General features: G+C 34.5%; 1 protein-coding gene and 7 non-coding genes across 8 annotated transcripts; all 8 read left to right on the forward strand.

The window, feature by feature from the left end:
• Positions 1-504: 504 nt before the first annotated feature.
• TRNAP-CGG (transfer RNA proline (anticodon CGG)) lies at positions 505-576 on the forward strand. The gene has a single exon. It is a non-coding gene; the product is annotated as a tRNA-Pro (tRNA).
• Positions 577-4,731: 4,155 nt separating this feature from the next.
• On the forward strand, positions 4,732-4,803 carry TRNAP-CGG (transfer RNA proline (anticodon CGG)). The gene has a single exon. It is a non-coding gene; the product is annotated as a tRNA-Pro (tRNA).
• A 2,123-nt stretch (positions 4,804-6,926) lies between these two features.
• TRNAP-CGG (transfer RNA proline (anticodon CGG)) lies at positions 6,927-6,998 on the forward strand. Its single transcript has one exon. It is a non-coding gene; the product is annotated as a tRNA-Pro (tRNA).
• A 4,798-nt stretch (positions 6,999-11,796) lies between these two features.
• TRNAP-CGG (transfer RNA proline (anticodon CGG)) lies at positions 11,797-11,868 on the forward strand. Its single transcript has one exon. It is a non-coding gene; the product is annotated as a tRNA-Pro (tRNA).
• A 1,599-nt stretch (positions 11,869-13,467) lies between these two features.
• Positions 13,468-13,539, forward strand: TRNAP-CGG (transfer RNA proline (anticodon CGG)). Its single transcript has one exon. It is a non-coding gene; the product is annotated as a tRNA-Pro (tRNA).
• A 1,393-nt stretch (positions 13,540-14,932) lies between these two features.
• Positions 14,933-15,004, forward strand: TRNAP-CGG (transfer RNA proline (anticodon CGG)). The gene has a single exon. It is a non-coding gene; the product is annotated as a tRNA-Pro (tRNA).
• A 564-nt stretch (positions 15,005-15,568) lies between these two features.
• Positions 15,569-15,641, forward strand: TRNAP-CGG (transfer RNA proline (anticodon CGG)). Its single transcript has one exon. It is a non-coding gene; the product is annotated as a tRNA-Pro (tRNA).
• Positions 15,642-22,686: 7,045 nt separating this feature from the next.
• LOC128657960 (uncharacterized protein F54H12.2-like) lies at positions 22,687-23,994 on the forward strand. Its single transcript, XM_053712387.1, has one exon. It carries the CDS (start codon positions 22,687-22,689, stop codon positions 23,992-23,994), a length of 1,308 nt encoding a protein of 435 aa, XP_053568362.1.
• The last annotated feature ends 269 nt before the right edge of the window (positions 23,995-24,263 follow it).

Below are 24,263 nucleotides of genomic sequence, written 5' to 3' on the forward strand. Positions count from 1 at the left end.
GTGGACAGAGATTCCATGTTAACACCTTTTCTAGAATTGCTTTTATTCACTACCCTGAGATCTTTGAAACCTAGGTTTTTATTATAGTCTGATTGGTTAAGCATAGAGTACGACAGAGTCTGTTTCCACAAATTGTATTTTTTGGTCTGAATATAATTACAGAAAGCTGCTATATACAGTATCTTTGGACTACAAGACTGAAAACCTTATTCATTTTTTAAGTGGAATGTGTGTTAGAGACCACTTTGAAAAAGTTCACACACAAAAATAAAAAACACATACAAAATGGAATCTAAGGCTCGTTGATCTAGGGGTATGATTGTTGCTTAGGGTGCGAGAGGTCCCGGGTTCAAATCCTGGACGAGCCTAACTTTTCTGAAAAAAGAACACCATATAACTATTTCCTTTAAATAAAACCAAAGAACTATTTCCTTTAAATAGAATCCTCCTTAAGAGTTAAGTTCACACAAAAAAATGAAAAAAAACATACAGCATGTCATCTAAGGCTCGTTGGTCTAGGGGTATGATTCTCGCTTCGGGTGTGAGAGGTCCCGGGTTCAAATCCCGGACGAGCCCAAATTTTCTGAAAAAAAGAAAACCATAGAACTATTTCCTTTAAATAGATTCCTCCTAAAGAGTTAACTTCCTCAGACACCATCTTTGTGTATCTCATTCACAAAGCAATGATACTTCCTACAGTTATGTGAAGGATACTAAACATAAGAAAGAATTATTTTTTATTTCCTTTTTGATGATACTTTATCAGACATATCTAACAAAATTGAAGTAAATTTATGGTGGATTTTGAAAATCCACCAAGAAAGAATACACTTGTAGCACTCAAGAGCTATCGATGTATGTATATGACATCAAATTTGTGATGGAATAATTATTTGTTATTCACAACAAGTGTTAATAGGTAACTCCAGAGGTGTAAGGAAAGAAATAATAAAATATAACTTTTATTTACATTAATATAATAAAAGGGGGGGAAAAACACAATTAAAAACACAATTAAAAACACTCACAATATGGACTCATGCATAGAATTGCCTAGTACATCTATATATATGATTGTCCTTGGTGAATGGGGATAAGGTTTAAACCATTATAAGAATCAGAACTTAGAGTAGTACAGGGAAAGGTTGGTATCCAGATATATTGATTGATTAGATACAAAATTATGGATATGAAAACATAATTGGTGGATTTTATTGATCAAAATATATCTAGATTTAATGTCATAAACCACTTGTAAATTCAGTTGATATCTTGGTTTTTACAAGTATACAAACAATATTAATCAGGTGCAACCTGCCTAAGATCTGACCTATATTGGTTAAATCTGTCTACTAATACAGTCTCTATGCAGGTTGGTAATATTAATAGTGAGGTGATGTTACTTATATCTACATAATCAATTTGTGTTTGATTATGTGAGTAACCATTGTTTATAATATAATGTTAAATATAGTTCCACCTCTATGATAGTACACTTGATGGTTGGAAAAGTACTAGAATTTGTTGGACTTGTATTGCAAGCTTCAATAGTATCTATATATATTTTCTATTAGTATGCACATATAGGTGTTTTCACTATAAGTGTTGTGGTTTGTGCTCATTATCAGCAGTACTGCAACTATGTGTTTGTAAATTTAAATATCTAACAAAATGCTTGCCAGTAAACTAGGAATGACCTACTGGCTCGTTGGTTTAGTAGTATGATTTTGCTTTGGGTGCGAGAGTTCCCTGGTTCAAATCCCTGACGAGCCCTTAATTTAAATACTCTTCACCATGTACAGAGTGTGTTCTTTCTAACATACATTAGATCTACTGAAAGGATATCAAATTACTAAAATCTATAGTACTCACAGGAAAGAATACAAAATTGATGTGGCTCAAAAACTTAGGAAAAATCTTTGACCAATTATGAAATCATGATTTTGGAAAATATAGACTAACAGACACTTCTAAGATTTATTCTGAGAAACTCGTACCTACTGGACAAACAATTTAATCAACAAAATTAAAGAACCAACACAGAAATCATCCCAAAACATGGGCTTGCTCCACAAAACATTTTTCATACATGTTGTTCATTAATAATAGAATTTATGAACCCAGGGATTGAAGGAGATGGGAAAAATTCTCTATGCTGCCTATTCAGGTGTATATTTTAGTGATAGTGTTGTGTTTCTTTAGATGAAGAAATTGATTTAGATAAATATTTTTTTTCTACATGTCATAGAATAAACATCATACTCTTAAGTGCTCTGAATTGTTTAATGTCAGCACTAAGGGTAAAAGAGCATTATACAACAGTTTTAGACTTCTTATTTCAAGAATGATCTCTCTGTGGACAGAGACTCCATGTTAACACCTTTTCTATACTTGCTTTTATTCACTACCCTGAGATCTTGGAAACCTAGGTTTTTATTATAGTCTGATTGGTTAAGCATAGAGTACGACAGAGTCTGTTTCCACAAATTGTATTTTTTGGTCTGAATATAATTACAGAAAGCTGCTATATACAGTACCTTTGGACTACAAGAGTGAAAACCTTTTTAATTTTTTAAGTGGAATATGTGTTAGAGACTACTTTGAAAAAGTTCACACACAAAAATAAAAAACACATATAAATTGGCATCTAAGGCTCGTTGGTCTAGGTTTATGATTGTTGCTTAGGGTGTGAGAGGTCCCGGGTTCAAATCCTGGACGAGCCCAATTTTTCTGAAAAAAGAAAACCATAAAACTATTTCCTTTAAATAAAACCAAAGAACTATTCCTTTATATAGAATCCTCCTTAAGAGTTAAGTTCACACAAAAAAAAAAAATACATCATGGCATCTAAGACTCGTTGGTCTAGGGGTATGATTCTTGCGTCGGGTGTGAGAGCTCCAGGGTTCAAATCCCAGACGAACCCAACTTTTCTGTAAAAAGAACACCATAGAACTATTTCCTTTAAATAAAACCAAAGAACTATTTCCTTTAAATAGAATCCTCCTTAAGAGTTAAGTTCACACAAAAAAAATAAAAACAAAACAAATGACATGGCATTTAAGGCTTGTTGGCCTAGGGGTATGATTCTCGCTTCGGTTGTGAGAGGTCCCAGGTTCAAATCCCGGACGAGCCCAAATTTTCTAAAAAAAAAGAAAACCATAGAACTATTTCCTTTAAATAGATTCCTCCTAAAGAGTTAACTTCCTCTGACACCATCTTTGTGTATCTCATTCACAAAGCAATGATGCTTCCTACAGTTATGTGAAGGATACTAAACATAAGAAAGAATTGTTTTTTATTTCCTTTTTGATGATACTTTATCAGACATATCTAACAAAATGCTTGCCAGTAAATTAGGAATGAGCTACTGGCTCGTTGGTTTAGTGGTATGATTTTGCTTTGGGTGCGAGAGTTCACTGGTTCAAATCCCTGATGAGCCCTTAATTTAAATTCTCTTCACCATGTACAGAGTGTGCTCTTTCTAACATACATTAGATCTACTGAAAGGATATCAAATTACTAAAATCTATAGTACTCACAGGAAAGAATACAAAACTGATGTGGCTCAAAAACTTAGGAAAAATCTTTGACCAATTATGAAATCATGTTTTTGGAAAATATAGACTAACAGACACTTCTAAGATTTATTCGGAGAAACTCGTACCTACTGGACAAACAATTTAATCAAAAAAATCAAAGAACCAACACAGAAATCATCCCAAAACATGGGCTTGCTCCACAGAACATTTTTCATACATGTTGTTCATTAATAATAGAATTTATGAACCCAGGGATTGAAGGAGATGGGAAAAATTCTCTATGCTGCCTATTCAGGTGTATATTTTAGTGATAGTGTTGTGTTTCTTTAGGTGAAGAAATTGCTTTAGATAAATATTTTTTTCTACATGTCATAGAATAAACATAATACTCTTAAGTGCTCTGAATTGTTTAATGTCAGCACTAAGTGTAAAAGAGCATTATACAACAGTTTAGACCTCTTATTTCAAGAATGATCTCTCTGTGGACAGAGATTCCATGTTTACACCTTTTCTAGACTTGCTTTTCTTCACTACCCTGAGATCTTTGAAACCTAGGTTTTTATTATAGTCTGATTGGTTAAGCATAGAGTACGACAAAGTCTGTTTCCGCAAAATGTATTTTTTGGTCTGAATATAATTACAGAAAGCTGCTATATACAGTATCTTTGGACTACAAGACTGAAAACCTTATTATTTTTTTAAGTGGAATGTGTGTTAGAGACCACTTTGAAAGAGCTCACACACAAAAATAATAAACAAATAAAAAATGGCATCTAAGGCTTGTTGGTCTAGGGGTATGATTCTCGCTTAGGATGCGAGAGGTCCCGGGTTCAAATCCGGGACGAGCCCAACCTTTCTGAAAAAAGAAAACCATAGAACTAGTTACTTTAAATAAAACCATAGAACTATTTCCTTTAAATAGATTCCTCCTAAGGAGTTAAGTTCACACAAAAAATAAAAAAAACATAAATTATAGAATCTAATGCTCGTTGGTCTAGGGGTATGATTCTTGCTTTGGGTGCGAGAGCTCCAGGGTTCAAATCCCGGACAAGCCCAACTTTTCTGAAAAAAGAAAACCATAGAACTATTTCCTTTAAATAAAACCAAAGAACTATTTCCTTTAAATAGAATCCTCCTTAAGAGTTAAGTTCACACAAAAAAATATAAAAAACACATATAACAAGGCATCTAAAGCTCGTTGGTCTAGGGGTATGATTCTCGCTTCGGGTGCGAGAGGTCCCGGGTTCAAATTCCGGACGAGCCCAGCTTTTCTTAAAAAAGAAAACCATGGAACTATTTCCTTTAAATAGATTCCTCCTAAAGAGTTAACTTCCTCAGACACCATTTTCGTGTATCTCATTCACAAAGCAATGATACTTCCTACAGTTATGTGAAGGATACTAAACATAAGAAAGAATTGTTTTTTTATTTCCTTTTTGATGATCCTTTATCAGACATATCTAACAAAATGCTTGCCAGCAAATCAGGTATGACCTACTGGCTCGTTGGTGTAATGGTATGAATTTACTTTGGGTGCGAGAGTTCCCTGGTTCAAATCCCTGACAAGCTTTTGATTTAAAAACTCTTCACCATGTACAGAGTGTGTTCTTTCTAACATAAATTAGATCTACTGAAAGGATATCAAATTACTAAAATCTATAGCAAGAGTTAAGTTCACACAAAAAAATTTAAAAAAACATATAACATGGCATCTAAGGCTCGTTGGTCTAGGGGTGTGATTCTTGCTTCGGGTGTGAGAGGTCCCAGGTTCAAATCCCGGACAAACCCAAATTTTCTGAAAAAAAGAAAACCATAGAACTATTCCCTTTAAATAGATTCCTCCTAAAGAGTTAACTTCCTCAGACACCATCTTTGTGTATCTCATTCACAAAGCAATGATACTTCCTACAGTTATGTGAAGGATACTAAACATAAGAAAGAATTGTTTTTATTTCCTTTTTTATGATACTTTATCAGACATATCTAACAAAATGCTTGCCAGTAAATTAGGAATGACCTACTGGCTCGTTGGTTTAGTGGTATGATTTTGCTTTGGGTGCGTGAGTTCTCTGGTTCAAATCCCTAATGAGCCCTTCATTTAAATACTCTTTACCATGTACAGAGTGTGTTCTTTCTAACATACATTAGATCTACTGAAAGGATATCAAATTACTAAAATCTATAGTACTCACAGGAAAGAATACAAAACTGATGTGGCTCAAAAACTTAGGAAAAATCTTTAACCAATTATGAAATCTTTTTTTTGGAAAATATAGACTAACAGACACTTCTAAGATTTATTCTGAGAAACTCGTACCTACTGGACAAACAATTTAATCAACAAAATCAAAGAACCAACACACAAATCATCCCAAAACATGGGCTTGCTCCACAGAACATTTTTCATACATGTTGTTCATTAAGAATAGAATTTATGAACCCAGGGATTGAAGGAGATGGGAAAAATTCTCTATGCTGCCTATTCAGGTGTATATTTTAGTGATAGTGTTGTGTTTCTTTAGGTGAAGAAATTGCTTTAGATAAATATTTTTTTTCTACATGTCATAGAATAAACATCATACTCTTAAGTGCTCTGAATTGTTTAATGTCAGCACTAAGTGTAAGCGAGCATTATACAACAGTTTAGACCTCTTATTTCAAGAATGATCTCTCTGTGGACAGAGATTCCATATTAAAACATTTTCTAGACTTGCTTTTCTTCACTACCCTGAGATCTTTGAAACCTAGGTTTTTATTATAGTCTGATTGGTTAAGCATAGAGTACGACAAAGTCTGTTTACACAAAATGTATTTTTGGTCTGAATATAATTACAGAAAGCTGCTATATACAGTATCTTTGGACTACAAGACTGAAAACCTTATTATTTTTTTAAGTGGAATGTGTGTTAGAGACCACTTTGATAGAGTTCACACACAAAAATAATAAACACATTTAAAATGGCATCTAAGGCTCGTTGGTCTAGGAGTATGGTTCTCGCTTAGGAGGCAAGAGGTCCCAGGTTCAAATCCGGGACGAGCCCAACCTTTCAGAAAAAAGAAAACCATAGAGCTAGTTACTTTAAATAAAACCATAGAACTATTTCCTTTAAATAGATTCCTCCTAAGGAGTTAAGTTCACACAAAAAAATAAAAAAAACATTAATTATAGAATCTAATGCTCGTTGGTCTAGGGGTATGATTCTTGCTTTGGATGCGTGAGCTCCAGGGTTCAAATCCCAGACAAGCCCAACTTTTCTGAAAAAAGAAAACCATAGAACTATTTCCTTTAAATAAAACCAAAGAACTATTTCCTTTAGATAGAATCCTCCTTAAGAGTTAAGTTCACACAAAAAAAAAAAAAAAAAAAACATTTAACATGGCATCTAAGGCTTGTTGGTCTAGGGGTATGATTCTTGCTTCGGGTGCAAGAGGTCCCGGGTTCAAATCCCGGATGAGCCCAACATTTCTTAAAAAAGAAAACCATAGAACTATTTCCTTTAAATAGATTCCTCCTAAAGAGTTAACTTCCTCAGACGCCATTTTCTTGTATCTCATTCACAAAGCAATGATACTTCCTACAGTTTTGTGAAGGATACTAAACATAAGAAAGAATTGTTTTTTTATTTCCTTTTTGATGATCCTTTATCAGACATATCTAACAAAATGCTTGCCAGCAAATCAGGTATGACCTACTGGCTCGTTGGTGTAATGGTATGAATTTCCTTTGGGTGCGAGAGTTCCCTGGATCAAATCCCTGACGAGCTTTTGATTTAAATACTCTTCACCATGTACAGAGTGTGTTCTTTCTAACATAAATTAGATCTACTGAAAGGATATCAAATTACTAAAATCTATAGTACTCACAGGAAATAAGACAAAACTGATGTGGCTCAAAAACTTAGGAAAAATCTTTGACCAATTATGAAATCATGTTTTTGGAAAATATAGACTAACAGACACTTCTAAGATTTATTCGGAGAAACTCGTACCTACTGGACAAACAATTTAATCAACAAATCAAATAACCAACACAGAAATCATCCCAAAACATGGGCTTGCTCCACAGAACATTTTTCATACATGTTGTTCATTAATAATAGGATTTATGAACCCAGGTATTGAAGGAGATGGGAAAAATTCTCTATGCTACCTATTCTGGTGTATATTTTAGTGATAGTGTTGTGTTTCTTTAGGTGAGGAAATTGCTTCAGATAATTATTTATTTCTACACATCATAGAATAAACATCATACTCTTAAGTGCTCTGAATTTTTTAATGTCAGCACTAAGGGTAAAAGAGCATTATACAACAGTTTTAGACTTCTTATTTCAAGAATGATCTCTCTGTGGACAGAGATTCCATGTTAACACCTTTTCTAGACTTCCTTTTATTCACCACCCTGAGATCTTGGAAACCTAGGTTTTTATTATAGTCCGATTGGTTAAGCATAGAGTACGACAGAGTCTGTTTCCACAAATTGTATTTTTTGGTCTGAATATAATTACAGAAAGCTGCTATATACAGTATCTTTGGACTACAAGACTGAAAACCTTATTAATTTTTTAAGCGGAATGTGTGTTAGAGACCACTTTGAAAAATTTCACACACAAAAATAAAAAACACATATAAAATGGCATCTAAGGCTCGTTGGTCTAGGGGTATGATTGTTGCTTAGGGTGCGGGAGGTCCCGGGTTCAAATCCTGGACGAGCCCAACTTTTCTGAAAAAAGAAAACCATAGAACTATTTCCTTTAAATAAAACCAAAGAACTATTTCCTTTATATAGAATCCTCCTTAAGAGTTAAGTTCACACAAAAAAATAAAAAAAACATAAATTATAGAATCTAATGCTCGTTGGTCTAGGGGTATGATTCTTGCTTTGGGTGCGGGAGCACCAGAGTTCAAATCCCGGACAAGCCCAGCTTTTCTGAAAAAAAAAAACCATAGAACTATTTCCTTTAAATAAAACCAAAGAACTATTTCCTTTAAAGTGATGGTAAACTCTCCCCTTTTTAAAATCAGATCTGGAATGTAAGCGCTATTTTAGATGGAGTTTAATTCATTAGCTGTACCGAAGATGCAGTATAACATGCTTTTTAATATAGATATGAATTCAAATACTGCATGCTCCTCCGCCCACTTCAAAAGTCAAATTTTCTGTGAGCTAACAGATTGAATTGTTGTCCAATCAGCGATCTCCCCATATGGCACTTTTGTTGTAGCTAGAGCATTGATTGGAGAGTAATTCAATCATTTAGCTGACAGGAAAATTGACTTTTGAAGTGGGTGGTGTAACGTGGGGTATTTGAATTTCATATCTATATTAATAACTAAGTTATACTGCATCTTCATTATAGCTAATGAATTAAACTCCATCTAAAATAGCGCTTACATTCCAGATCTGATTTTAAAAAGGGGAGAGTTTACCATCACTTTAAATAGAATCCTCCTTAAGAGTTAAGTTCACACTATATTTTCCAAAAACATGATTTCATAATTGGTCAAAGATTTTTCCTAAGTTTTTGAGCCACATCAGTTTTGTCTTATTTCCTGTGAGTACTATAGATTTTAGTAATTTGATATCCTTTCAGTAGATCTAATTTATGTTAGAAAGAACACACTCTGTACATGGTGAAGAGTATTTAAATCAAAAGCTCGTCAGGGATTTGAACCAGGGAACTCTCTCACCCAAAGCAAATTCATACCATTACACCAACTAATATGTTTAGTATCCTTCACATAACTGTAGGAAGTATCATTGCTTTGTGAATGAGATACACGAAAATGGCGTCTGAGGAAGTTAACTCTTTAGGAGGAATCTATTTAAAGGAAATAGTTCTTTGGTTTTATTTAAAGGAAATAGTTCTATGGTTTTCTTTTTTCAGAAAAGTTGGGCTTGTCCGGGATTTGAACCCTGGAGCTCTCGCACCCAAAGCAAGAATCATACCCCTAGACCAACGAGCATTAGATTCTATAATTTATGTTTTTTTTATTTTTTTGTGTGAACTTAACTCCTTAGGAGGAATCTATTTAAAGGAAATAGTTCTATGGTTTTATTTAAAGTAACTAGTTCTATGGTTTTCTTTTTTCAGAAAGGTTGGGCTCGTCCCGGATTTGAACCCGGGACCTCTCGCATCCTAATCGAAAATCATACTCCTAGACCAACGAGCCTTAGATGCCATTTTATATGTGTTTATTATTTTTGTGTGTGAGCTCTTTCAAAGTGGTCTCTAACACACATTCCACTTAAAAAAATAATAAGGTTTTCAGTCTTGTAGTCCAAAGATACTGTATATAGCAGCTTTCTGTAATTATTTTCAGACCAAAAAATACATTTTGTGGAAACAGACTTTGTCGTACTCTATGCTTAACCAATCAGACTATAATAAAAACCTAGGTTTCAAAGATCTCAGGGTAGTGAAGAAAAGCAAGTCTAGAAAAGGTGTTAACATGGAATCTCTGTCCACAGAGAGATCATTCTTGAAATAAGAGCTCTAAACTGTTGTATAATGCTCTTTTACACTTAGTGCTGACATTAAACAATTCAGAGCACTTAAGAGTATGATGTTTATTCTATGACATGTAGAAAAAAAATATTTATCTAAAGCAATTTCTTCACCTAAAGAAACACAACACTATCACTAAAATATACACCTGAATAGGCAGCATAGAGAATTTTTCCCATCTCCTTCAATCCCTGGGTTCCTAAATTCTATTATTAATGAACAACATGTATGAAAAATGTTCTGTGGAGCAAGCCCATGTTTTGGGATGATTTCTGTGTTGGTTCTTTGATTTTGTTGATTAAATTGTTTGTCCAGTAGGTACGAGTTTCTCAGAATAAATCTTAGAAGTGTCTGTTAGTCTATATTTTCCAAAAACATGATTTCATAATTGGTTAAAGATTTTTCCTAAGTTTTTGAGCCACATCAGTTTTGTATTCTATCCTGTGAGTACTATAGATTTTAGTAATTTGATATCCTTTCAGTAGATCTAATGTATGTTAGAAAGAACACACTCTGTACATGGTGAAGAGTATTTAAATTAAAGGGACACTGAACCCAATTTTTTTCTTTTGTAATTCAGAAAGAGCATGCAATTTTAAGCAACTTTCTAATTTACTCCTATTATCAAATTTTCTTCGTTCTCTTGCTATCATTATTTGAAAAAGAAGGTATTTAAGCTTTTTTTTTGGTTTCAGTACTCTGGACAGCACTTTTTTATTGGTGGATGAATTTATCCACCAATCAGTAAGGACAACCCAGGTTGTTCACCAAAAATGGGCCGGCATCTAAACTTACATTTTTGCATTTCAAATAAAGATACCAAGAGAATGAAGAAAATTTGATAATAGGAGTAAATTAGAAAGTTGCTTAAAATTTCATGCTGAATCTGAATCACGTAAGAAAATTTTTGGGTACAGTGTCCCTTTAAGGGCTAATCAGGGATTTGAACCAGGGAACTCTCGCACCCAAAGCAAAATCATACCACTAAACCAACGAGCCAGTAGGTCATTCCTAATTTGCTGGCAATCATTTTGTTAGATATGTCTGATAAAGTATCATCAAAAAGGAAATAAAAAACAATTCTTTCTTATGTTTAGTATCCTTCACATAACTGTAGGAAGTATCATTGCTTTGTGAATGAGATACACAAAGATGGTGTCTGAGGAAGTTAACTCTTTAGGAGGAATCTATTTAAAGGGAATAGTTCTATGGTTTTCTTTTTTTCAGAAAATTTGGACTCGTCCGGGATTTGAACCCGGGACCTCTCACACCCGAAGCAAGAATTATACACCTAGACCAACGAGCCTTCAATGCCATGTTACATGTTTTTTTTTATTTTTTTGTGTGAACTTAACTCTTAAGGAGGATTCTATTTAAAGGAAATAGTTCTTTGGTTTTATTTAAAGGAAATAGTTCTATGGTGTTCTTTTTTCAGAAAAGTTTTAAATAAAACCAAAGAACTATTTCCTTTAAATAGATTCCTCCTAAGGAGTTAAGTTCACACAAAAAAATAAAAAAAAAACATAAATTATAGAATCTAATGCTCGTTGGTCTAGGGGTATGATTCTTGCTTTGGGTGAGAGAGCTCCAGGTTTCAAATCCCAAACAAGCCCAACTTTTCTGAAAAAAGAAAACCATAGAACTATTTCCTTTAAATAAAACCAAAGAACTATTTCCTTTAAATAGAATCCTCCTTAAGAGTTAAGTTCACACAAAAAAATAAAAAAAAATACATATAGCACAGCATCTAAGGCTCGTTGGTCTAGGGGTATGATTCTCGCTTCGGGTGTGAGAGGTCCCGGGTTCAAATCCCGGACGAGCCCAAATTCTCTGAAAAAAAGAAACCATAGAACTATTCCCTTTAAATAGATTCCTTCTAAAGAGTTAACTTTCTCAGACACCATCTTTGTGTATCTCATTCACAAAGCAATGATACTTCCTACAGTTATGTGAAGGATACTAAACATAAGAAAGAATTGTTTTTTTATTTCCTTTTTGATGATCCTTTATCAGATATATCTAACAAAATGCTTGCCAGCAAAACAGGGATGACCTACTGGCTCGTTGGAGAAATGGTATGAATTTGCTTTGCGTGCGAGAGTTCCCTGGTTCAAATCCCTGACGAGCTTTTGATTTAAATACTCTTCACCATGTACAGAGTGTGTTCTTTCTAACATAAATTAGATCTACTGAAAGGATATCAAATTACTAAAATCTATAGTACTCACAGGAAATAAGACAAAACTGATGTGGCTCAAAAACTTAGGAAAAATCTTTGACCAATTATGAAATCATGTTTTTGGAAAATATAGACTAACAGACACTTCTAAGATTTATTCGGAGAAACTCGTACCTACTGGACAAACAATTTAATCAACAAATCAAAGAACCAACACAGAAATCATCCCAAAACATGGGCTTGCTCCACAGAACATTTTTCATACATGTTGTTCATTAATAATATAATTTATGAACCCAGGTATTGAAGGAGATGGGAAAAATTCTCTATGCTGCCTATTCTGGTGTATATTTTAGTGATAGTGTTGTGTTTCTTTAGGTGAGGAAATTGCTTCAGATAATTATATTTTTCTACACATCATAGAATAAACATTATACTCTTAAGTGCTCTGAATTGTTTAATGTCAGCACTAAGGGTAAAATAGCATTATACAACAGTTTTAGACTTCTTATTTCAAGAATGATCTCTCTGTGGACAGAGATTCCATGTTAACACCTTTTCTAGACTTGCTTTTATTCACTACCCTGAGATCTTGGAAACCTAGGTTTTTATTATAGTCTAATTGGTTAAGCATAGAGTACAGCAGAGTCTGTTTCCACAAATTTTATTTTTTGGTCTGAATATAATTACAGAAAGCTGCTATATACAGTATCTTTGGACTACAAGACTGAAAACCTTATTAATTTTTTAAGTGGAATGTGTGTTAGAGACCACTTTGAAAAAGTTCACACACAAAAATAATAAACACATATGAAATGGCATCTAAGGCTCGTTGGTCTATGGTTATGAGTGTTGCTTAGGGTGTGAGAGGTCCCGGGTTCAAATCCTAGACGAGCCCAACTTTTCTGAAAAAAGAAAACCATAGAACTATTTCCTTTAAATAAAACCAAAGTACTATTTCCTTTATATAGGATCCTCCTTAAGAGTTAAGTTCACACAAAAAAATAAAAAAAAACATACATCTTGGCATCTAAGGCTCGTTGGTCTAGGGGTATGATTCTTGCGTCGGGTGTGAGAGCTCCAGGGTTCAAATCCTGGACGAGCCCAACTTTTCTGAAAAAAGAACACCATAGAACTATTTCCTTTAAATGAAAAAAAAGAACTATTTCCTTTAAATAGAATCCTCCTTAAGAGTTAAGTTCACACAAAAAAATAAAAAAAAAACATTTAACATGGCATCTAAGGCTCGTTGGTCTAGGGGTATGATTCTCGCTTCGGGTGTGAGAGGTCCCGGGTTCAAATCCCGGACGAGCCCAAGTTTTCTGAAAAAAAGAAAACCATAGAACTATTCCCTTTAAATAGATTCCTCCTAAAGAGTTAACTTCCTCAGACACCATCTTTGTGTATCTCATTCACAAAGCAATGATACTTCCTACAGTTATGTGAAGGATACTAAACATAAGAAAGAATTGTTTTTTATTTCCTTTTTGATGATACTTTATCAGACATATCTAACAAAATGCTTGCCAGTAAATTAGGATTGACCTACTGGCTCGTTGGTTTAGTGGTATGATTTTGCTTTGGGTGCGAGAGTTCCCTGGTTCAAATCCCTGACGAGCCCTTAATTTAAATACTCTTCACCATGTACAGAGTGTGTTCTTTCTAACATACATTAGATCTACTGAAAGGATATCAAATTACTAAAATGTATAGTACTCACAGGAAAGAATACAAAACTGATGTGGCTCAAAAACTTAGAAAAAATCTTTGACCAATTATGAAATCATGTTTTTGGAAAATATAGACTAACAGACATTTCTAAGATTTATTCTGAGAAACTCGTACCTACTGGACAAACAATTTAATCAACAAAATCAAAGAACCAACACAGAAATCATCCCAAAACATGGGCTTGCTCCACAGAACATTTTTCATACATGTTGTTCATTAAGAATAGAATTTATGAACCCAAGGATTGAAGGAGATGGGAAAAATTCTCTATGCTGCCTATTCAGGTGTCTATTTTAGTGATAGTGTTGTGTTTCTTTAGGTGAAGAAATTGCTTTAGATAAATATTTTTTTTCTACATGTCATAGAATAAACATCATACTCTTAAGTGCTCTGAATTGTTTAATGTCAGCACTAAGTGTAAAAGAGCATTATACAACAGTTTAGAGCTCTTATTTCAAGAATGATCTCTCTGTGGACAGAGATTCCATGTTAACACCTTTTCTAGACTTGCTTTTCTTCACTACCCTGAGATCTTTGAAACCTAGGTTTTTATTATAGTCTGATTGGTTAAGCATAGAGTACGACAAAGTCTGTTTCCACAAAATGTATTCTTTGGTCTGAATATAATTACAGAAAGCTGCTATATACAGTATCTTTGGACTACAAGACTTAAAACCTTATTATTTTTTTAAGTGGAATGTGTGTTAGAGACCACTTTGAAAGAGCTCACACACAAAAATAATAAACACATATAAAATGGCATCTAAGGCTCGTTGGTCTAGGGGTATGATTGTGGTTTAGGGTGCAAGAGGTCCCGGGTTAAAATCCTGGACGAGCCCAACTTTTCTGAAAAAAGAAAATCAAAGAACTATTTCCTTTAAATAAAACCAAAGAACTATTTCCTTTAAATAGAATCCTCCTTAAGAGTTAGGTTCACACAAAAAAATAAAAAAAAATACATATAGCACGGCATCTAAGGCTCGTTGGTCTAGGGGTATGATTCTCGCTTCGGGTGTGAGAGGTCCCGGGTTCAAATCCCGGACGAGCCCAAATTTTCTGAAAAAAAGAAAACCATAGAACTATTCCCTTTAAATAGATTCCTCCTAAAGAGTTAACTTTCTCAGACACCATCTTTGTGTATCTCATTCACAAAGCAATGATACTTCCTACAGTTATGTGAAGGATACTAAACATAAGAAAGAATTGTTTTTTTATTTCCTTTTTGATGATCCTTTATCAGATATATCTAACAAAATGCTTGCCAGCAAAGCAGGGATGACCTACTGGCTCGTTGGAGAAATGGTATGAATTTGCTTTGCGTGCGAGAGTTCCCTGGTTCAAATCCCTGACGAGCTTTTGATTTAAATACTCTTCACCATGTACAGAGTGTGTTCTTTCTAACATAAATTAGATCTACTGAAAGGATATCAAATTACTAAAATCTATAGTACTCACAGGAAATAATCCTGGACGAGCCCAACTTTTCTGAAAAAAGAAAATCAAAGAACTATTTCCTTTAAATAAAACCAAAGAACTATTTCCTTTAAATAGAATCCTCCTTAAGAGTTAAGTTCACACAAAAAATAAAAAAAAACATATAACTTGGCATCTAAGACTCGTTGGTCTAGGGGTATGATTCTCGCTTCGGGTGTGAGAGGTCCCGGGTTCGAATCCCGGACGAGCCCAAATTTTCTGAAAAAAGAACACCATAGAACTATTTCCTTTAAATAAAACCAAAGAACTATTTCCTTTAAATAGAATCCTCCTTAAGAGTTAAGTTCACACAAAAAAAAAAAAAAAACCATACATAATGGCATTTAAGGCTCGTTGGTCTATGGGTATGATTCTCGCTTCGGGTGTGAGAGGTCCCAGGTTCAAATCCCGGACAAGCCCAAATTTTCTGAAAAAAGAAAACCATAGAACTATTTCCTTTAAATAGATTCCTCCTAAAGAGTTAACTTCCTCAGACGCCATCTTTGTGTATCTCATTCACAAAGCAATGATACTTCCTACAGTTATGTGAAGGATACTAAACATAAGAAAGAATTGTTTTTTTATTTCCTTTTTGATGATACTTTATCAGACATATCTAACAAAATGCTTGCCAGCAATTCAGGGATGACCTACTGGCTCGTTGGTGTAGTGGTATGATTTTGCTTTGGGTGCGAGAGTTCCCTGCTTCAAATCCCTGACGAGCTTTTGATTTAAATACTCTTCACCATGTACAGAGTGTGTTCTTTCTAACATATATTAGATCTACTGAAAGGATATCAAATTAATAAAATCTATAGTACTCACAGGAAAGAAGACAAAACTGATGTGGCTCAAAAACTTAGGAAAAATCTTTGACCAATTATGAAATCATGTTTTTGGAAAATATAGACTAATAGACACTTCTAAGATTTATTCTCAGAAACTCGTACCTACTGGACAAACAATTTAATCAACAAATCAAAGAACCAACACAGAAATCATCCCAAAACATGGACTTGCTCCACAGAACATTTTTCATACATGTTGTTCATTAATAATAGAATTTATAAACCCAGGTATTGAAGGAGATGGGAAAAATTCTCTATGCTGCCTATTCTGGTGTATATTTTAGTGATAGTGTTGTGTTTCTTTAGGTGAGGAAATTGCTTCAGATAATTATTTTTTTTCTACACATCATAGAATAAACATCATACTCTTAAGTGCTCTGAATTGTTTAATGTCAGCACTAAGGGTAAAAGAGCATTATACAACAGTTTTAGACTTCTTATTTCAAGAATGATCTCTCTGTGGACAGAGATTCCATGTTAACACCTTTTCTAGACTTGCTTTTCTTCACTACCCTGAGATCTTTGAAACCTAGGTTTTTACTATAGTCTGATTGGTTAAGCATAGAGTACGACAGAGTCTGTTTCCACAAATTGTATTTTTTGGTCTGAGTATAATTACAGAAAGCTGCTATATACAGTATCTTTGGACTACAAGACTGAAAACCTTATTCATTTTTTTAAGTGGAATGTGTGTTAGAGACCACTTTGAAAATGTTCACACACAAAAATAAAAAACACATAGAAAACTGCATCTAAGGCTCGTTCATCTAGGGGTATGATTCTCACTTAGGGTACGAGAGGTCCCGGATTCAAATCCCGGACGAGTCCAAACTTTCTGAAAAAAGAAAACCATAGAACTATTTCCTTTAAATGGAACTATTTCCTTTAAATAGATTCCTCCTTAAGAGTTAAGTTCACACAAAAAAATGAAAAAAACATAAATTATGGCATCTAATGCTCATTGGTCTAGGGGTATGATTCTTGCTTTGGGTGCAAGAGCTCCAGGATTCAAATCCCGGACAAGCCCAACTTTTCTGAAAAAAGTAAACCATAGAACTATTTCCTTTACATAAAACCAAATAACTATTTCCTTTAAATAGACTCCTCCTTAAGAGTTAAGTTCACACAAAAAAATTAAGAAAACATAAATTATGGCATCTTATGCTCATTGGTCTAGGGGTATGATTCTTGCTTCGGGTGCGAGAGCACCAGCGTTCAAATCCCGGACAAGCCTAACTTTTCTGAAAAAAGAAAACCATAGAACTATTTCCTTTAAATAAAACCAAAGAACTATTTCCTTTAAATAGAATCCTCAAGAGTTAAGTTCACACAAAAAAAATAAAAATAAACATTTAACATGGCATCTAAGGCTCGTTGGTCTAGGGGTATGATTTTTCGCTTAGGGTGCGAGAGGTCTTGGGTTCAAATCCCAGATGAGCCCAACTTTTCTGAAAAAAGAAAACCATAGAACTATTTCCTTTAAATAGATTCCTCCTTAAGAGTTAAGTTCACACAAAAAAATAATAAAAACATAAATTATGGCATCTAATGCTCGTTGGTCTAGGGGTATGATTCTTTCTTCAGGTGTGAGAGCTCCAGGTTTCAAATCCCGTATGATCCCAAATTTTCTGAAAAAAGAAAACCATAGAACTATTTCCTTTAAATAAAACAATAGAACTATTTCCTTTACATAGATTCCTCCTTAAGAGTTAAGTTCACACGAAAAAATAAGAAAAACATGTAATATGGAATCTAAGGCTCGTTGGTCTAGGAGTATGATTCTCGCTTTGGGTTCTGAAAAATGAAAACCATAGAACTATTTCCTTTGAATAGATTCCTCCTAAAGAGTTATTTTCCTCAGACGCCATCTTCGTGTATCTCATTCACAAAGCAATGATACTTCCTACAGTTACGTGAAGGATACTAAACATAAGAAAGAATTGTTTTTTATTTCCTTTTTGATGATACTTTATCAGACATATCTAACAAAATGCTTACTAATAAGTCAGGCATGACCTACTGTCTCATTGGTGTAGTAATATTTTTTTGCTTCGGGTGCGAGAGTTCTCTAGTTCAAATCCCTGACGAGCCCTTGATTTAAATACTCTTCACCATGTATAGAATGTGTTCTTTCTAACAAACATTAGATCTACTGAAAGGATATCAAATTACTAAAACCTATAGTACTCACAGGAAAGAAGACAAAACTGATGTGGCTCAAAAACTTAGGAAAAATCTTTGAGCAATTATGAAATCATGTTTTTTGGAAAATATAGACTAACAGACACTTCTAAGATTTATTCTGAGAAACTCGTACCTACTGGACAAACAATTTAATCAACAAAAAGCACCAACACAGAAATCATCCCAAAACATGGGCTTGCTCCACAGAACATTTTTCATTCTTTTTTTTTTTTAAACGTCATAGAATAAACATCATACTCTTAAGTTCTCTGAATTGTTTAATGTCAGTACTAAGGGTAAAAGAGCATTATACAACAGTTTTAGACCTCTTATTTCAAGAATGATCTCTCTGTGGACAGAGATTCCATGTTAACACCTTTTCTAGACTTGCTTTTCTTCACTACCCTGAGATCTTTGAAACCTAGGAGTAGTAAGAAGCTACACATGTCGTCAAACTTAATTTGACAGGTGCCACGCCCCTTTTTATGTAAATCCCCGCCCCTTTCACACCTAAGTCTCCGCCCATGTTCCCGCCCCTAAAAATCGCCCCTTTTTAATATTGATAATGATTTTGATATGGTAATGATATAGTTGCGTAATAAATAAAATGTATTTTTATTGATAGCAATGCTTTTGATACGGTAATTATATAGTTGCGTAATAAATAAAATGTATTTTTATTGAATAATTGTTTTATGACTGAGCGTAATGTTTTTACTTTGCAGGGGTATATACGTTTAAGGCTATGGGCACGACAAAGAAAAAATAAATAAAATTGAATAAACATGTTGGGAGATATATATATCAATATATATCAATACACACACACAGACACAGAAAGAGAGAGAAATAGAGAGAGAGATGTATTCACACACAAAAAAGAAAGAAACAGCCAAAAAATAAATAAAATTGAATGAACATGTTGGGAGATATATATATCAATATATATCAATACACACACACACAGAAAGAGAGAGAAATAGAGAGAGAGAGATGTATTCACACACAAAAAAGAAAGAAACAGCCAAAAAATAAATAAAATTGAATGAACATGTTGGGAGATATATATATCAATATATATCAATACACACACACACACAGAAAGAGAGAGAAATAGAGAGAGAGATGTATTCACACACAAAAAAGAAAGAAACAGCCAAAAAATAAAATATATATATATATATATATATATATATATATATATATATATACACATACACACACACACACACAGGGTGAGAGAAATAGAGAGGTGAGAGGAATAGAGAGGGTTATTTAAACAAAACAAAAAAATAAAATAAAATAAAAAATATACAGTATATTACACACACAGAGAGAAATAGAGAGAGATCTGTTCACACAAAAAACTGAAATCAGGCATTACCTTAAGTATGTATATTAAATATATACATATATTGACCAGGAAAAAATCATGAAAACTGTAGTTTAAAACACATTAGCTTCAAACTTTTGCAGCACTGCGTGCTGCTATATGACTACTAATATATGTAGAATTATGTGTACACACCCCCTTTTCAATAGATCTTAAATTACAAAGTGCATATTTTGGTACTATTGCCTTTTAAGGTTTAAACTGTCAGTAAAACTGAAAAAAAGGCTTCAAAATCTATTTTAGAACATGTATTAGCATTATTTTTGTCTTAAACAGCTGAAATGGTATTTTCACATGGGCAGCTATTCTCATAGCTCCAAGTCATTTTGTCAGCTGTTCAGATAAACACAAAATGATAGGAAGCTAACCGTGTTGAAAGGAAGCTAACTTTGCATTGTCAAAAAGTCACACCCTGCCTTAAGAGGCCAAGCAATAAAACAGCTTACAACTCATTAAACACCTGGTAATTACACACAGTTATTCATTCTCATACAGAAGACCCCTACAGCTGTTAAAACAGGGCCAGCTGTCTATCTCTAGACAAGAATTTTCTGCATTAAAATATGCCTGCCCAAAATCAGATTATGAAAGAAAACCATTTAACGCCAAATAAAATTGGCGCTTTTGGCGGTGTTGATAAATTATGTCGAAGTTTGAAAAATAAAATACCAAGAAAAAATATCCAAGCGTGGCTCACAACACAGGATACGTATACACTTCATAAGCCGATAAGAAAACGTTTTAATAGAAATATGATATGTGCTTCAAATATAGACTATTTATGGCAAGCAGATCTGGTCTCATTGACAGATTATTCAAAGTTTAACAACGGTGTAAAATACATATTAACAGTTATTGATGTTTTATCAAAGTATGCATTTGTAATGGCTTTAAAAAATAAAGCAGGGCCATCTATAGCTAAAGCGTTTAAATATATATTTCTAACAGGAAGAAAGCCGCAGAAACTTCAAACAGACTGCGGCACTGAATTTCTGAACAGACATGTAAAAGCACTGTTCAAAACACATAAAATTCACCATTATGTAGCGTACAATGCTGTTAAGGCAGCCATTATTGAGCGCTTTAATCGTACTTTGAAGTCAAAAATGTGGCGCTATTTTACAGCATTTAATACCTACAAATATGTTGATATACTACAAGATTTGGTTTATAGTTATAATCACACATTCCATCGAACCATTCAGTGCGCACCAGCAGCAGTGACACGTGCTAACTCTTTGCAAATCTGGAATATAATATACGGAAAATATTTTAAAGCAAAAAAGATACAGCCGCTTTTAAAAATTGGTGATTATGTGAGAATATCAAAATTCAAGGGTGTGTTTACCAAAGCTTATGAACAGACTTTTACAGATGAAATATTTATTATCGCAAGTATAAATACACGTGGGCTTAAACCGCTTTACAAAGTAAAAGATCTTGCTGATGAGTCTATCGAAGGGACATTTTACGCTGAAGAGCTTCAAAAAATAGCATATAATCCTGACCGCGTTTACAAAATTGAAAAATTTTTAAAACGCAAGCGTATAGGTGGCGAATTGTATTTCTTTGTGCACTGGAAAGGTTACCCGCACAAATTTAATAGTTGGAGGTAGCCCCCTTTTTTTTAACTTTACCGAGTAACGCGTCCTATGATATCTTTCCGCAAAATGAAATTTCCAACTTTACAACAAAACTGGCTAAGCCCATTATATTACAAGGCGATTGGGAAGTAGGCTTATGCGCCTTACAGTATCCGCATACATACGACACCTTTGATGCCGCAGATGGAAAAATATCAATTACTACTCAAAACAAACTATCAACGACCGTTGGTGTAAAACCTGGTTATTATAAAGATATGAATGATTTAGTTAGAGCGATCAATGAAAAATTTGGAGCACTCCAAAGTGTAAACATTGATTTAAAGCTGAAGTACGATGAATTAGGTAGAACTGTAAAGGTTTTAGGTAATGGCGAAATATCAACATCAGAAAAACTGACGCATATTTTGGGGCTTAGTAGCAGTCAAGGCGCCAAGAATAATAAAGGAAAAATATATTGTGATATAAATGCCGGTTTCTATACTCTCTTTATTTATACTGATATAATTGAACATGTCAGAGTTGGTGACAGTTATGCACCTCTTCTTCGTACTGCGCCCATTACCGGCAGTAATAATGAAATCATCACGCAGCAGTATACAAAAACTGATTACATACCAGTCAGTAAACACTATATAGACTGCATCACGATTGAGATAAAGACTGATCAGAACACTCACGTGCCATTCAAGTACGGGAAGTCGATAGTTAAACTTCATTTTAGACAGCGGAAAGGTTACTTGTACGGATAAAGCATGGTTGCTGTTAAAAATTATGGCGAACCTCATATTTACAGTATGTACTACAGAGCTCAGGCCGGTCACGGTTTACCTGGATTTCACGGTTCAGCACACATGTACGGCCGCGGTTTAGCGGGTGTTTTTCGCAACCTCTTCAGACGTGCCGTACCTCTCTTTAGACGCGCATTTGATATAGTTAAACCTCATGTAAAAACTGCAGCTACGGGAATTGCTAAAGATGTTGTGGGGCGTGTTTCAGCAGCGATGATGAACAAAATGGGTAGTAATGAACAGGCGGGGTCTGGCATTCTATGTATAAAACGCCGCTCAAAAGGAAAACGTAAACACAAAACCGCTTTTCCACTCGGCTCAACATCAAATCTAAACAGAAGCAACACTCGCAAAACTTTAAAGAGACAGAAAAACAAGCAAAGAAGCCTCAACGATATTTTTTAATCAGAAAGGTACCATACATTAATTTACAACAAAATGTCTTTTATTCATACCGCATCAGCAGAATGTGCCAAGTCAGAACTGGATATTTTTGAAATTCAACCGACGCAGACAAGTATAGAAAAAAGTCTGTATGTGGAGGTGCAACCATTAGCAGCTATCTCAGATACAGCCCCACTTGAATTTTACATTGCAGGCAATGGAGAAAGCTATTTTGATCTGAATAATACTCTGCTTTATATAGCGTGTAAAATTGTGAAACAAGATAACACGCCAATACCCGATGATGCACGCGTTAGCCTAATTAATTACCCGATAGCTACGCTATTCAATCAAGTGGATGTTACGCTGGGTGATAGGCTTATATCGCAGTCCAACAACCTTTACACGTACCGTGCCTACATTGAAACTATTCTAAATTATAGCCGTGATGCACTGTCTACTAAATTCACAGCTGGCTTATTTTACATGGATACAGCGGGGCAGCATAATACACGTGTTTTAGGCGGTGATAACAAAGGCTTTGCAAAACGTGCTCAAATGACAGCTGGCAGTCGCACAGTGGAGCTACTGGGACACTTACACAGCGACCTCTTCTTTCAGGAGAAGTTTATCATCAACGGCGTAGACCTAAGAATAAGACTCACACGGAATAAAGACTCATTCTGCTTAATGTCTGCGGACCCTGAACCATTCAAGATACAAATTCTGCAGGCTTCGCTGTTTGTGAAAAGGGTGCAAATCTCTGCTGCTGTACGCATAGGCCATGCCCAAGGCCTTTTAGCCGGCCATGCTAAATACACTATAGACAGAGTTGGATTAAAAGTTTACAGCATAGCTCAGGGGACCCGTGTCTGCAATTTTGAGAATTTATTTTTGGGGCAATTACCAAAATTGTTAATCATCGGATTTGTGGATAATGATGCATTTTCAGGAGCCTACGACAAGAACCCTTTGTTTTTCAGGCATAACTTTGTAAATTTTGCTGCGCTTTATTTGGACGGCGAGCAAATACCCGCAAAACCATTCCAGCCTGACTTTGAAAACAGAAACGCTATACGTGAATACACAGCTCTTTTGCAAATAGCCGGTAAACAAAACACTGATTCTGGATTTCTTCTAAATAGAGATGAATTTTTGGACGGTTACACGCTCTTTGCGTTTGAATTGTCAGCGGATCACGAACATGGAAACCATTTCTCTCTGATACGTAACGGCAACCTAAGAGCTGAAATTCGCTTCTCTAGAGCTTTAGAGAGGACTGTCAACCTGATAGCTTACGGCGTTTTTGATAATATTATTGAGATAAACCAGCGACGTGAGATTTTGTACGATTACCTCTAAAAAGAAATCATGAACACTATACAAATAATGGACATTTTAAATTCTGACCGAGTTACACACGGCAAATTCAAAGGTGTATATGCCTGTGACTTACTTCCAAGGCGCAAACTAAAGCGTCTACCCGCTTGCTTTATTATAAATACACATCCGCACAGGCTGCCGGGTGAACACTGGTTAGCGGTGTATATAGACGAGAAAAGAAGTGCATTTTTCTTTGATTCTTACGGCCTTTCGCCTGCAACTGAAATTTTTCCTAAAGAAATTTTAAG

Source organism: Bombina bombina, chromosome 4 (assembly GCF_027579735.1).
Source record: "Bombina bombina isolate aBomBom1 chromosome 4, aBomBom1.pri, whole genome shotgun sequence".
NCBI classification, from domain to species: Eukaryota; Metazoa; Chordata; class Amphibia; order Anura; family Bombinatoridae; genus Bombina; species Bombina bombina.